At 32.6% G+C, this 15,470-nt stretch overlaps 1 protein-coding gene across 1 annotated transcript; it reads right to left on the reverse strand.

The window, feature by feature from the left end:
* Nucleotides 1-8,888: 8,888 nt before the first annotated feature.
* On the reverse strand, nt 8,889-14,773 carry LOC128238890 (akirin-2-like). Its single transcript, XM_052955199.1, has 4 exons — nt 14,381-14,773; nt 13,665-13,994; nt 12,210-12,284; nt 8,889-11,826 (listed from the first exon to the last, which is right to left on the reverse strand). Exons 1-4 carry the CDS (start codon nt 14,550-14,552, stop codon nt 11,816-11,818), a joined length of 588 nt encoding a protein of 195 aa, XP_052811159.1. The 5' UTR covers nt 14,553-14,773; the 3' UTR covers nt 8,889-11,815.
* Between the last annotated feature and the right edge of the window lie 697 nt (nt 14,774-15,470).

Here is a 15,470-nt window from a genome sequence, read left to right on the forward strand (position 1 = left end):
AGCGATTTCGAGCTAGCGGGTTTTAAAGAAAACCGATTTGTTTCTCTTTTGCGTTTGATTACTGAGTAGAGAACACATCAATGGTATTTAATATTGGTCTTAATTGGGTTTAAGATTGATGTATCGTATCAGATTTCGGGATATAAATAACAAACCAAGACAGTGAATGAAATCATTAATGTACGACCATAAGATTGACTAAAGTGCCATATTGAATACCACTCCAGTATTTACTAGCCTTTCTGAGAGGGCTCGAGAACTAGCCGGCCTCTGGTGGCGCTCGAACTCACGATCTCCGGAGTGCAAGCCAACACCAACTATAGCTTACAAGTGATGAAATTTCGCCACAAAGATTTGTTTAGCGTTGTATTAAAGGGCCACATTTGTGGCACAATTTAGGTCGATGCAAACACTCTTCTTTTTATTTTAATGCATTGTTGAGTTTCACTTTGATTATAATGAAGTATATGATACGTGCACAGTTAACAAATATTATCCTTTATAAATGTTTTCTTTCAATTTAAATATGTAGCTAAGTGGCCAAACATTCTAAACTTGGAAAGGCGCAAAAATATCACGAATATTATTTTTTTTCATCTGTACACAAACATAGGCTTATTTTGTTTTTGTTTTGCTCAATAGAGTAAAACATAGACTTATTTTTTTGTTTTGCTCATTAAAGGCAAACATAGGCTTATTTTTTTGTTTTGCTCATTTAAGTCAAACATAGGCTTATTTTTTTGTTTTGCTCATTAAAGTCAAACATAGGCTTATTTTTGTTTTGCTCATTAAAGGCAAACATAGGCTTATTTTTTTGTTTTGCTCATTAAAGGCAAACATTGGCTTATTTTTTGTTTTGCTCATTAAAGGCAAACATAGGCTTATTTTTTGTTTTGCTCATTAAAGGCAAACATAGGCTTATTTTTTGTTTTGCTCATTAAAGTCAAACATAGGCTTATTTTTTTGTTTTGCTCATTAAAGGCAAACATAGGCTTATTTTTTGTTTTGCTCATTAAAGGCAAACATAGGCTTATTTTTTTTGTTTTGCTCATTAAAGTCAAACATAGGCTTATTTTTTTGTTTTGCTCATTAAAGTCAAACATAGGCTTATTTTTTGTTTTGCTCATTAAAGTCAAACGAGTTACACATAATTATGAATTGAAATAAAAGAAAACATATTTTCTCATCAACCTATATTATGCCCCTTTGAATTGTATTAAAAACAATCACGTATTTTCCCCAACATACGAGTATAGTTGCTAAATATATCAAATTATAATGTTATAGTACATGATCATGACTTGTGTTCATTAAATTATTATTGTTTAATAAAGTTTCATAAAATAGCAAAACAAAAAAAATATATATATACCTTATAAATGTTAAATTTGAAATATTAAATTAGTGTTAAATATTTGGTAAGTTTAAATATTTACTCATTTAAAAGTAAGAAACGGCTTTGAGGGTTTGCAACAATAACAAAGACGGTCCTTTTTGAAATTGTCTTGGAATAAGGCATTTCTAATCAATCTGTGAGAGTGCAGCTTAAATTTAAAAGCAAGAGAGCAAAACTCTACAACCATTACAGAGTTATGTACCTTGCTATACATGTCTGTTTTATCTCTTCCAACATGTGTACCGAGTTTCATTTGAATATCTTGAACATTTTTTATTCAATTACAGCAAAGGTTTAAGCTATGCACGCCGAGATCATCAGTTCTACCACAAAACCCCTTTTCTTCTCCAAAGAACAACAACACCATACTTTAGAGCTAAAAATAAGTTATGACAAATCAACAAAGTGGCCACAATTTACGTTTTTTTTTAATTTTTCCTCACATGACAAATGACAAATGTCTTAAACAATATCACTTAAGCACACAAGGACATTAAACTCACCGTTTCCCATTGTGACAGCCTGCAGATCGCTTGTGTTTTCGTTCTGAAACCAGCATACAGAAAACAACTGTGAGCATGTTAGTAAATATATATAAAAAAATATTGTAACAATGTTAGGTCAACCCACGTACTATTAATCATTTTTTTCTTTTTTTTTAATTGCTTACAATTCTCACAATTGTTTATATATGAGCACAAAACACAACAGGCTAACGATAAACTGTATCAACACAATTGAAGCATTAGCTCCCAGATATTGTTTTATGGAAATATCCTTAAGAAAATTGTATGAAAGCGTATATGTAATGATGATGATATCAACTTAACGAGAAAAAAGACGACCCATTGTCGAATTTATTTCGACTAGTTCTCATATTAAATGGATAAGATGACTTATTTCTTTGGATAAATAAATGCATTCTGTCAACTTTATTTACAATGAACTCGACATGGCGTGTTAAACTTGTTTTGTCGACAAAATGAAGGCGACATATCCAGTAAATAACCAAACAAGTCGACACCAATTTAAAAAAATATATTTACTCGTCATGTCGAATCGACTAGACTATATGATCAATTAATCAGTATATACAATAAACGCTTCCATACAGTAATACCGAACTCAATTTAAAACATAAATCGGAAATTCAGTAAAATAATGTCTGGCTATAATTAAAACATAAATCTGCGTTCCCATAAACTAATGCCTGGCTTTGATTAAAACATAAATCCGTGCTTCAATACAATAATGTCTGGCTATTATTAAAACAAAAATAAGCATTTCTATAAAATAATGCCTGGCTATAATTAAAACATAAATCTGTACTTCCATAAAATACTGCCTGGCTATAATTTAAACATAATCCGCGCATCCATAAAATACTGCCTGGCTATAATTTAAACATAATCCGCGCATCCATAAAATACTGCCTGGCTATAATTTAAACATAATCCGCGCATCCATAAAATACTGCCTGGCTATAATTTAAACATAATCCGCGCATCCATAAAATACTGCCTGGCTATAATTTAAACATAATCCGCGCATCCATAAAATACTGCCTGGCTATAATTTAAACATAAATCCGCGCATCCATAAAATACTGCCTGGCTCTAATTTAAACATAAATCCGCGCTTCCATAAAATTGTACATGGTTATAATTAAATTATAAATCCGCACAAATAAACGCAATACCTTCGAAATACAACAGCGTCTTAAGGGAGAGGTCATTACACATACGTCTGAAGATTCTCCATTTATCAAACGAATAATTTAATTGATATCAATCAGATAAATCAATAAACACATATGACTAGTGATAGAAATTCGTTAATTGAACAGTTGACTAATGTATTGTGACATTTGACCCCAGCGTAACGATGTTCAGACGGCAAAAACGTTGCCTAGGGAATAACGTTTGACGTTACGATGTCGGAGTGTTTACAAAGTCGCATAATTTGACACTTAGTAATATCGTGGTATGGTTATCGATTTTTTTTATCAAATTTGGGGCAATGTTAATGAACAAGTAATGTTTATGTCAAGGTGGTAAAGTAATGAGCCATATAATTTCAACGTAATGTATAGAATTAACCTGTATATATTCGAAGGTCAAAAATGTGTGTGCGGTTTTCTTAGCATCACATAATAAGAAGGTAGTTTAGTTTAAAACTTCTTTATATGTGGTACAACGATCGTAAAAAATACAACATTGTATGATTTAATCTTGTTGGTACAATGTTAAGCAGGAGTGAGGAGGAAACTGCAGTACCCGAAAAAAACAACAATTTATCCGGCTTCGGCTTGGTGACCACAAACCAAACTCACATGCGCCAAGTCCGGGAATAGCACCCGAAATACAAAAATAAGGACTGTAGGTACAAAAAAGATATCTTACAATTTTGGAGATTTAATTAATAACAAATTTCGATAATGGTGTATGCAATATTATGACCGAAAATAAAATGAAATTTCTTGAATTATATTAATGTGTGTCCTTAAACGTAATGCTCGTTAATTATCTATAGTATATAATTTAGGGACGACCGAAACAAATGAGGAATCATGGTAAGCATAGAAACAATACAACAATTTTGCTTTGGCTTAAGGCGTACTTGCATTATTAAAACAAATTGAATTCATTTTCAAACTTCAGTTAATATAATATATTTATACTATAAATATAGTAAATATTTACTGTTGAAACGAAATGTCCATTTCCCATTTTCAATACATGCGAAAGTATATCACAGGTTAATAAAAAATGCATTCAATGCAAAAAATAAATGCATGACAAAGTGAGTATTATCACACAGTGAGTATTAAAATTACATCCAGTTAGATTGTGAATTTTACAAATGACAAATATCAAAAATAAAGATTATATTAAAGCGTATTACCGTCTCCATCCCGGCTTTTTATCATTGATGATATCCAATCCAAATACCAGTTGACAAATATATCGATGCAACTGCGTCAAATGCGTATTATTCATTACTCGTCATGTCCACCTAAATATCATCTTGACCACCGAAAGTGGGCTAGGCGGCTCGTTAATTGATCTATCTTGATTTTCGTTTCTTGCGTTACGCTCAATAAATCTTTATTGGGCCCTGTGATTTGTTTTTCCTCGCATGTAGATGATTTACACTCGTGCTTGACATGTTGCGTTAGTTTTTTGTTGTTTATAGGTCTCTGAAGTACTTTAATAAGCAATGTGATGCATAATATATCGATGCTATAGAAGGTTAATGTATTAAGTATTCATGAACTGCAATTTACGTAAATGCACATTTGTGTAGTAAAAAGGATACCAAATATATAATCGTTGCTAAAGTAGGTTAATGTATCAAATATCCATGAAATACAATTTTCGTAAATCCGCTGTTTGCAGGAAACTATTCCAACAAAATAACAGGCCGCTTTTTCCTGTATAAATAAGTTTTCCTGAAAAAAAGGGTTCAGTCCACTTATGACGCTGTACGATGGCCCAAATTTCTCAAAACTAATTAAGTCCCTTTAATTGGATTACGTTCAGTTAAATATTTTTGCTTTTGTATAATTCGTCTGATATTTACCATCTTAGGAGGATTTTAAAAGAATATTATGTTCATATTAATCACAATCAACTAATTTTTATTTAATAAATAAAGAATTACACATTGTTATACATATAGCTTATTTGAATGAGTTTCTTAAGTTTAATACATATATAGAACTTGGTGTTAGTATGAACTAAGCAGTCTGCTTTTTGACTGTTTAATTTGTGCCATACAAATTTGACACAAGATGCAAGATTCCAACCATTCACCTTGTATTGTGACCCTGACCTTGACCCTGGCAGGGTCCAGAATGGGTTCTGCACGTCTCTTTGATATTTGGCATATATGGATCAGGTATCATCAATATACAAAAATATAAATGAGATAAAGAGCAAACACGCAATCATTATTCGAACCCCTGACCTTGTATCGTGACATTGACCCAGCGAAGTTCAAATATGGGCTCTGCACGTTACTTTGGTGAGGAGCATTTGTGGTCCAAGTAACATCCGTATACACAAAATGTGATTTTATAGTAAGATTGAAGTATAGATGTGACACGAAATTAAGATTTAAAACCTTGACCTTGGAGAGTGACATTGACCGGGCAAGATTCAAAAATGGGCTCGGCACGTCGGCAATGTACGGCGGCAAAGTACTTGTCCATGTATCGTCAAATCACAAATGTACACTGCGTGAAGCAGATTGTAAGACATTGGGCAGACAAGAAATCAAGATTTAAAACCTTGACCTTTCCTTGTGATCTTGACCTAGTTAGGTAAGTTACACACAGGCTTCTGTGAGTACAACATATGTTCAGGGATTCATTAAAATATTTAATAGGCGACTTGAGATGGACAAGAAAACGTAAGGACACGAACAGACATATGAATGACATTCCTTTATCAACTAATTATGATAAGAGGGTAGCATAAGCCGTCGGTTAAGGTTTCTTAGTCAAAATGGGAATAACTTGACAATATTTAAGTCAGAGTTATGTCCCTTGATTCATGTGTGCATATTAAAACCATGATCACTAAGTTACAGTTGGATGTATCAAACGGTTTAGTTATGATCAACTTTAACGTTTTTTTTCGACTTTACATAACTACGCAACTATCAGCGACATCAAGGTTTATCGCAACACTTCGATTTTCACTATCTTAAAATACACACAAATTTAGAATCTTTAAGAGACATTAAACAACCTAACAATACATTAACATTCAAACGCAGAAACGCCTGACATTAAAATTCGAACTGCATTCACTTGTGCGGAAAGAAAAACACATAAATACACATAAGACATTCAAACGACCTTAATTTTCTGAGGAAATTACTTCTAAAGAAGAAATGCATTCCCGGTTATTGCTGCGTGACTTTTTCAGAATTTACATGTGTGACCTTGCTTTGTTGCGTAACCTTGCTTTGAGAATTCATTTTTAGTCACCTTTCTTTAAATACCTTATCTTTCTCCACATTCAAGTTAAATTAACACATGCCTGTGTTTCAAACATTGACCTCATTTTGAAAATGGAAACACATGCCTTTATTTCGAAAATAAACATGTATGCCTTCATTTTTGAACGGTGACCTCATTTTGAAAAAAGACATGTACATCTGTGTATGACCTCATTTTCGACGGAAAACTCATTTGAAAATGAACATGTTGATCGTCGTTCCGTAGGGTGACCTCATTTTCGAATGGACAATTATGAATTCTCATTTTGCACAGTGGCCTCATTTTGAAAATGGACATTGTATGCTCCATGCCGTACTGTGGCCTCATTTTCAAAGCAGAAATGAATGAATTCTCATTTAATTCGGTGATCTCATCTGATGTTCAAAAATGGACCTCATTTTGCATTATAATATCTCTTTATAAAAATCGGCATGAATTACCTCATTTTGAAAATATACATGTATGCCTTCATTTTCAAAATAAAATGTAACACTTCACTTTGTATGATAACCTCATATTAAAAATGCACATATATGCCCTCGTTTTCAAAATGGACATGCATGACCTCCTTCACGGACATTTTGAAATTTGACATGTATAACCTCATTTGTTCGGTGACCTCATTTTGAAATTTGACATGTATGATCAAAGCCGTACTGTGACCTCTTTTTCAAAGCAGAAATGTATGAATTCTCGATGTAGTCGGTGATCTCAACTGATATTGAATGGTCTACATCTTGCATGATATGATCTCTTTTTAAAAATCGGCATGAATGACCTGAAAATAGACATGTATGCCTTCATTTTCAAAAAGAAAATGTAATAATTTCTTTGTATGATAACCTCATATTGAAAATGGACAAGTATGATATCAATTTGCACGGTGACCTCATTTTAAGAATCGGCATTTATAATTTCATTTTAGAAAATGTACATATATGCCTTCGTTTTGAAAACGTTAATGTTACACTTCATTTTTGAAATCTCTCATAAAGAAAATGCACATGAATGCCCTCATTTTGTACACTGAACTGATTTTGAAAATTGATATATATGACCTCTTTTACTTACATTTTGAAATTGGACATGTGTTCAGACTTTTTGTACGGTCTCATTTTGTAAGGTGACCTCAATTTAGCAAGGCAGTCCGAAGGACGGCTATATCCCCCGCCGTTGTTTTTCAGAATATTTTATTTATCTTAATACTTACATTATGAGATTGATGAGATCCAGGGGAAATGGTTTTGTTGTTACAACAAAAGCTACAAATCAGTGGGTCACTCAATGAGATCTATTTGTACCAAGTTATATGCCAGGTAATCCATCAATGCATAAGTAAGCTATAGCGCGGACACGAGCATGTGTACTCTGACCTTTAAATGTCTCGTGTGACCCTGACCTTTGAGGTATGGATCCGGGTCAAGGTCACTGAACATCGTCTCAATGACGAAAACATTTGTACCAAGTAATGTGGTTATCCATCAATGCATGAGTAAGTTATAACGCGGACACGAGCATGTGTATTCTGACCTTTAAATGTCTTGTGTGCTCATGACCTTCGAAGTATGACCCCGGGTCAAGGTCACTGCACATCCTCTCAATGAGGACAACATTTGTACTAAGTTATATGGTAAACCATAAATGCATTTATAATAAGTTATAGCCCAAATGCTCTAAAACCAACCTCCAAACATTCAGAAGCCATTGTAAACAAATAAATGTGTTAAATTCTAACGATATTCTGATATGGTGAAGAAATTATAAATTACCAAAGGGGCGCAACTCTCACCCCTCACAGGGGATGAATTTTACAAATCTTTGTTTTTCCTAAATATCAAAAACTGCCTTGAAGTCAAATGAATTAATATATAAATTTGTGGAGTGGGCAAATTATAGGTGCAAGTTATTCAACTTTCAATACAATAGTTGAAAAATAGTGTTACAAGTTTTCGAGAGACTTAAAGGTACTCGCTCATTTTTTTGTTATTAAATGCACTTTTTTGAACGACGGAATAAAGTGTTACATCACCAAGAATCACTTAATAACAGCTTTGATGTAGCGTGATTGGTTGAATGGCATTATCAAGTGATTTTATCAATGTATTGTTAAGAGATAAAAATATCCATCATTGTGTCCTTGTGGTTTAGCCGTCGATCTTATATTTTTTCTTGGCTTATAGCGTTGTTTCTTAGCCCACTAAAGCCAAAATACTTGATACTATAACTGTATATGTATCTGCAAGTTTTGTATTATAGAATAAAATAATGATAAAATACTAGCAAGTGTTTTCCGATGCATTTCTGGGAAAACTATTATTTTTACCAAAAACATGAGTACATGTATGTTATTTTAACTTCCACAGACATAACGACGAAAAACTTCAATAATTGATAGCAAGAAAGTTTCTATTTTCTTTTTCCAATTCTTAATGGAAGCCCTGGTATGACAAAAAACATTATACTCAATAAATAATGAAAACCATGTAATTGGGAAAGACGTTTTAATAAATTTGCAAAACATAAATCCATGCATTTTTATTCAATATGAACTCCAAATAACTGCAATTAAGACATAAATCTTAAATACAAATTGTTAGCAAAAACAGAACGTTTAGATTTTTCTCCAACATTTTCTAGTGCAAGTATACTAAATTGTACATAAAAGAAAACTAAGAATAAATTTGTTTTAACTATATATGAAAGGAGTAAAATCAATCAGGGTTTAAGAACAGACCTACAATTGTGCCAAACATGTCTGATATATCATTAATAGTGATTAATCAGTTATGTTTAAAGAAATAAACAAGTGCAGGAGTACTCGTAATGTCAAAATAAGCACCTTATTTTTTGTTTAAATTCCTAAATCTGACTGTGTACAAGAAACATCACATAAGGTGATTTCTGCTTCACAAAAGCATACATTGAAAGACTTATTTATCCTTCGTTTCACAACATAGGAAACAAAAGTATGAGCTGAGGCTAAAAGGTAAAAATGTTTAATTTCTCAGGCCCAACAATATTGAATTACTATTTTTAGGTGTTTTGTCAAAATACGTATTACAGTGAAACCCCATTGGCTCGAACTCACAGGGATTTGCCAAAAGGGATCGAGCTTCAGGAAATTTGAGCCAAGCTTTAAGCAGAAAGAAATTGGTCCTCAACATCCAGTTTGAGCCAATGAGGAAATCAAACCCAGCAATGTTGAGCCAACAGATTTTGACTGTATTTTGTTCCATCAACTTTAAACATGTATGTGTCAATTTCTATATCAATTTTATAAAAAGTTGGATAAAAAAACACATTTCCACCATTTTTTTTTATAAAAATGTGCCTGAGAAATTAAAGATTATTTAAACATGGCCTTACAATGATCGAGATGAAGATATTTACAATGCAACAAACATGACAGCTTCTTCAACTCAACAATGAATACCAGTGACTAATTGAATTAGTCATTCAGAATTCAATAGTCTTAATTTTTACTGCATTACCATAAAAGGAGAAATGAATTCTAGCAAGACTATCTTAAACATCATTTCTAATATGTACGTTATAAAATAAATAAATATTTAAGTAACCTATACGCCATGTTTTACGTAATGCCCATTGTAGAAAGCAACTTAAAACACAGTTAATGCATCTACAAAACAGTTCCCATAATTATGTCAAATATAAACCCGTACATTATTACTCTTTTCAATTAACTTACAGTGTTATAAAAATGTTATCATCAGCGTGACTTACTGCATATGTTTTTAAAACATCAATATTAAGAACGATTCCAAATAAAACTTATTCATAACAACAAAACCATCAGTAGCTGACTACTTACTAAAACTCATATTCTTTAAACATATTTGAGGAAATGTTAGTTTTGTGTAAAACATGAAAGTAAAAACATTAAAAATCCCAACATCAAGACTAAACTTTATTAAGAACACTTAAGATGAGGGTGTTGACTGAACTGTACATTTTATCTTTTAAGTAAAAATTACTGCACACATAACCAGTTATTAAAATTATTCAAAACAAGGGGCTCTTTATGTATAATTTCAATCACATGGGTAATGGGTGCTGTAGCTAGTTTGTACCATATCATTAAGGTCAGTATTAAATAAGTGTTCTAATAATGTTGTAATTTATGCATCATCGCTTACTGTAAGAATAAAACACTGCATACATATGACTTTGCATGAGAATTAATGAATGAGTGAAAACAAGGAAAATGCTTTCCAATATGGTATAAAAATTAAGATGAAATGACAACTTCAAATAACAACAGGCAGTAAAGAGCACAGGAGCATAGGCCACTAATCGAATGCTTTGTTCTACAGATTTTTGCAAAAAAGAAATTTGGAAAACATTTCATCAAAGTTTAAAATATTCATAATAGCTTTTTCAGTCTTCCAGATGTTGTCAAAGTCGTTACAAAGCATGTTTTTGTGCAACTATATCCAGCATAACATCACTTTTATAAAAAGCACTCTTTCATATATCTTAAAATGATGTTTTGGGGTGAAAAAAGCAGTAGTCTAAAATAAATAAATCCATTCTCTACAATTGGAGGTGCCGTAAATCTGAAGAACATAACATCAGTTTGGTGTGGCATAATCGCAATGTGGAAAATAATAAATGAAGATCACTACAAACAAAGCTAAATAAAATGTACAGCTATTTTGCTGACTGACAACAGACTATGTACTACATGTATATACACAAATGAACAAATTTAAGAAAGCAAAGATTTATGATTATCTGTTAAATACCCATGGTTTGTACAAGTATGTACTGTCATACTCACTGCATATTATACCAAAATCACAAGAAAAAGAGAGAAAAAAGCTGAACGCTACTACTTCTAAAATGTACAGAAAGAAAATCAAACATATACTTTTAATTATTACGACTGATTTCCTTAATTTTTTCCACATAAAATGCTAAAAATGAAATCCTGAAAAAATGCAATAAATAACAGAGGAAAATATATAATATATACTTTATACACAATAAATACTGTAGAAGTTTTTTTTTCAAGATTTGCACCAAATTGAAGTATTAGTAACTTGTATGAATTTGATGGAAAAAAAATATAAACCAGTAGAAGTGTAAGAACAATCAACATACATGTATAATATGTATGTTAAAGCTATGTATAATATGTATACACTAAACGTTTAAACCACTTTTCCTCAAAACATCATTTATACGTGATAATTGCATTAAAACTATTCATGAAAATGTGTAAAACTTGATAGCAAGCGCATGAGAACAAATGTTAGGGCTTTCATGCAGCCAAAATAAATGCAGTCTTCCACACCATCTCTGGAGTTTGCCAGAAATCACATCTCACGCATTGCTAGAAAGCTTGCAGACACACAATGTATCCTTGTACGCATCATACTGATCACAGCTCAAGATACATCTGAAATAGCAATGGGAAAGATTGTATGCATCAGGCCGTGTAATATGTTTGCTGAAAAAACAGAAATGGCAAACCGAACATTGATCATAAATCACTAGATTGTCTTCTTACAAAATATATATCTGATATCTGACTGCAAGAGAATGTGGTCAGCATTAAGACAGTCAGATTTACGCCTTACATTGATTAAAGCAAAGATCTCCAGCAATGTTTTTACCAACATTCGTTTGAATATCTTGAAATGGTTTTCTAGTATGTGCCAATGTTAATATTTGCACAACACTGTCAATGCTGCCGAGACAAAGGCTATGAAAATTCCTCAACTTGTTTTATGAAGCTTAAAAGAATGAAACAAAATAAATCAGTTTTACTTTTATACTTACAACTTGCCACATTATCACTAGAGAAGCGTTTCTGGATTTGATCATGGTTGAACTTCAGAAATGCTTCATACTGCTCTGTAAACAGAAACGATCAATAGAAACTAGATTTCCATGAAATGTATGTGTCGCCTGTTTCGAGGGTACATAATTATTTTAGTAAATGCCAACATGACCTTGATATTATTTCATATACCGTAATACATGTAATTTCAAAAATAGTAGATATTAATTGAGATAGATCATCATTAAAGTCAGTAAAAACAGATAACAATAAAAACAGATAACTTAAATTTCATTCAATAACATTAATACATTTCTATGTACATTTGGGGCAAAAGCTTTATAGTATAATACTATTGTAAGAACATGCCTATTGTAAGAACATGACAGTTGACAATCTTATGTTACCTAATCTGTTCTCTGTTGAAGTTTTAGCATTTTCTAAATGTTTTTTTCTGTCAAGTTATCACATGTATGTTTTAACAGTAAAACCTTATTAATATAAAAATTTACTAAAAAAATACTGTACAATCATGCATCAACATGAATGTATACAATGGTCATTTTAAACAGGGTGGGGAAACTTGCCCATTCAGGCAATATTACCTGATCAAGCAATATTTGATACAGAAGAAGTAACACTTTATGCAGCCAAGATTTTATTCCAACAAGCAAAAAAACTGCGTATTTGGCACAGTCCTAATATATGCATGATGCATGATATGATAGGGCTTTTCTCCCCATTTTAGGCAAAACACCATAAACGTAGGCACAGTGAGAACATTTGCATTTAGTTATTCTATTATGGTAGCACAATAATTTGCAGTTTTTTTTGCTTCTTCCAACTATTTTTATTTTGAAAATTGACTGATTAACCACAGCAATGCACTGATAGTAACATAACCACCTATTCATCACATGAAAGAGTAGAGCCTGTTCTGATTGCCAGTACAAGAAATAAAACACTATTTTTTTTTTAATTCATTTTGACTGACAAAACCTTCTGGTCACCGCTGTCAATGTCTAACTGGGGACCTTGGAGGTCATTAAGTTCTTTAACTTCATGGAAAACAATGCATAACATGTTACTTCTTTATTATTTTAAATACTGCAAAATAAGGCAATAAATGCCCAATGGGAAAATGGGGAATATTCAAATTCTAAGTTTAGAAAATATGTCAAAAACATATTGCAAGAAAGGCTTTCACATACATGTTTTAAGTCATTTGACTGAGCTTACCACTTCTTACCTTATCTATTCAATGATATTATTGTACACTGGTAAACCTATGTAGCTATAATATTTATATTGAAATTGTCTCATTTGTCATGCAAGAGAATTAGATGAAATAATGGTTTTAATTTGTTAATAGCACTAAACAAATTTTGAAACAATCTTCAACTAAAATCCTTGACCTCATTTAAATAAGGTAGATCCGATGCACCAACACTTACCAGCCATTTTGCAGGTCAGTACTGTGTTGTACTGTTCCTGTATCTGTGACTCACGTTCCTTCAGCATTCTTTCACAAATCATGCTCACTTGTTTGAATGTAAACAGAGGAATGTCACGTTTACTTGGGGAAAGTGCATTGAAAAGTGTGTTAGAGCTACAATGAGCAAGAGTTTGAACACATTGACTGTCCATGGCTGAGGGGGAGGCACAACTCTCTGCTGATGAGGATTGGGACGGATGAGGTGGGCTACCACTGCCGTTGGAAAACTGTAGTTGTTTTCGTCTCTGTAATCGCCGTACCTCTGCACTCAAATTTGCAGCAATCAACTCTGAAGAAAAAATAAATCATGAAAAATTGCATAAAAAAGTCTGTAGATTCTGAACATATATACATGTATAGATTTTGGTTCCTGGAGCCATAAGTAAAACTTAACAGTCTAAAAAAATGAAACCGCCTGATGCCCTCTCAGTTTGAGTAATTTTAAGACAAATTGCTGGAGGTGTTCAAAAACATTCAGCAATTCATAGACTGCGTACCAGTTAGTCGAAGCCTATGCAGCCTTCCAATTTCACAAACATTTCATCGAAATATCTTATTAAAATAGCAAAGTTTAGAGCAACCGGCATTAAGCAAAATCTTCAAAGCTTTTGTTTATCTTGACTTTACTTGAAAATTGATGACAAGCAAAATTTTGTTTGTTTTCACTGTCTTTACCTTGCGTCAATTTTGGGTTAACTTCTCCAAAAGGCGATGGAGGAACACTTCTTGGTGGAGTTGAAGGTGTAAGGTTCATTGGAGTGCATCTTCTTCTTTTTGGTGTTGTTTGCCCAGGACTGTGTAATGGATCAAAATCTAAACTTCTTTTCAGCGTCGCCCCGCAAGCCATATCGAAATCGGTTGACCTACTTTTATTCGATAGCTCGATTTTAATATCTGTGAAGTGTGAGAATGAAAATAGCACAGTGACTTTACAGTTAAACTATTCGGGAAGGGAGATATTTCATTAAACACGAATTTGATGCAATGAGATGTGAAGATTCGTCGGATTTACAAGGCTTGTGTTTATCCAACTAATCCAATATGGCTGCAAACAAAAACAAACTGACAGCCTCGTTGTGGTTCTTTTAACTGAAAGGAAAAATACCAAAAAGAAATACAAAATATAGTAGTACCCGTACATATATTTAATTACAACCAGAATGGTTCGAAACGCAATGTCTAACGAGAGTTATGTCTGTCAGTAATTATATCTTTATTATTAATGCGCAACTCATAATGTCTGTTATCTCAATGTTCAGGTTATATCGATTTGGGGGGTTTAGTCAGACATGTTTTGTGTTTCAGTTATATCAAATGTTCGTTATCTCGAACTATTTTCTGAGGTCCCAACGACCTCGACGTAACAAGTTTTGACTGTATCTAGTGTGTGAACAATGAGCAACATGCTTCATGTATGCATAGCAAGTATGGCTACTTTAGATCAGAATTCCGTGAATCATATTTGTCCCCCATATCTGTTCTAGTGAAGGTTACAATGACATTGATCTTTGACCTATTGACCCAAAATAGCGGTCATCTAAAGATCATATCCAATGTGCATACCAAGTTTGAAGACTCTACACCATTGACCAAATTGTTCAAATGGTATTGATTATCAACAAAAGCACCCATAAGCAGATTGCTGCTATTGGCACAGGAAAACTAGTTATGGCTTTATTAGATAAGAATTGTGCAAATCAGATTTGTTGCCCGTCAGGAGAGCCATTATTGTTCTAGTAAAGGTCACAATGATTTTGACCCTTGA

This window comes from Mya arenaria, chromosome 6, assembly GCF_026914265.1.
Source record: "Mya arenaria isolate MELC-2E11 chromosome 6, ASM2691426v1".
NCBI lineage: Eukaryota > Metazoa > Mollusca > Bivalvia > Myida > Myidae > Mya > Mya arenaria.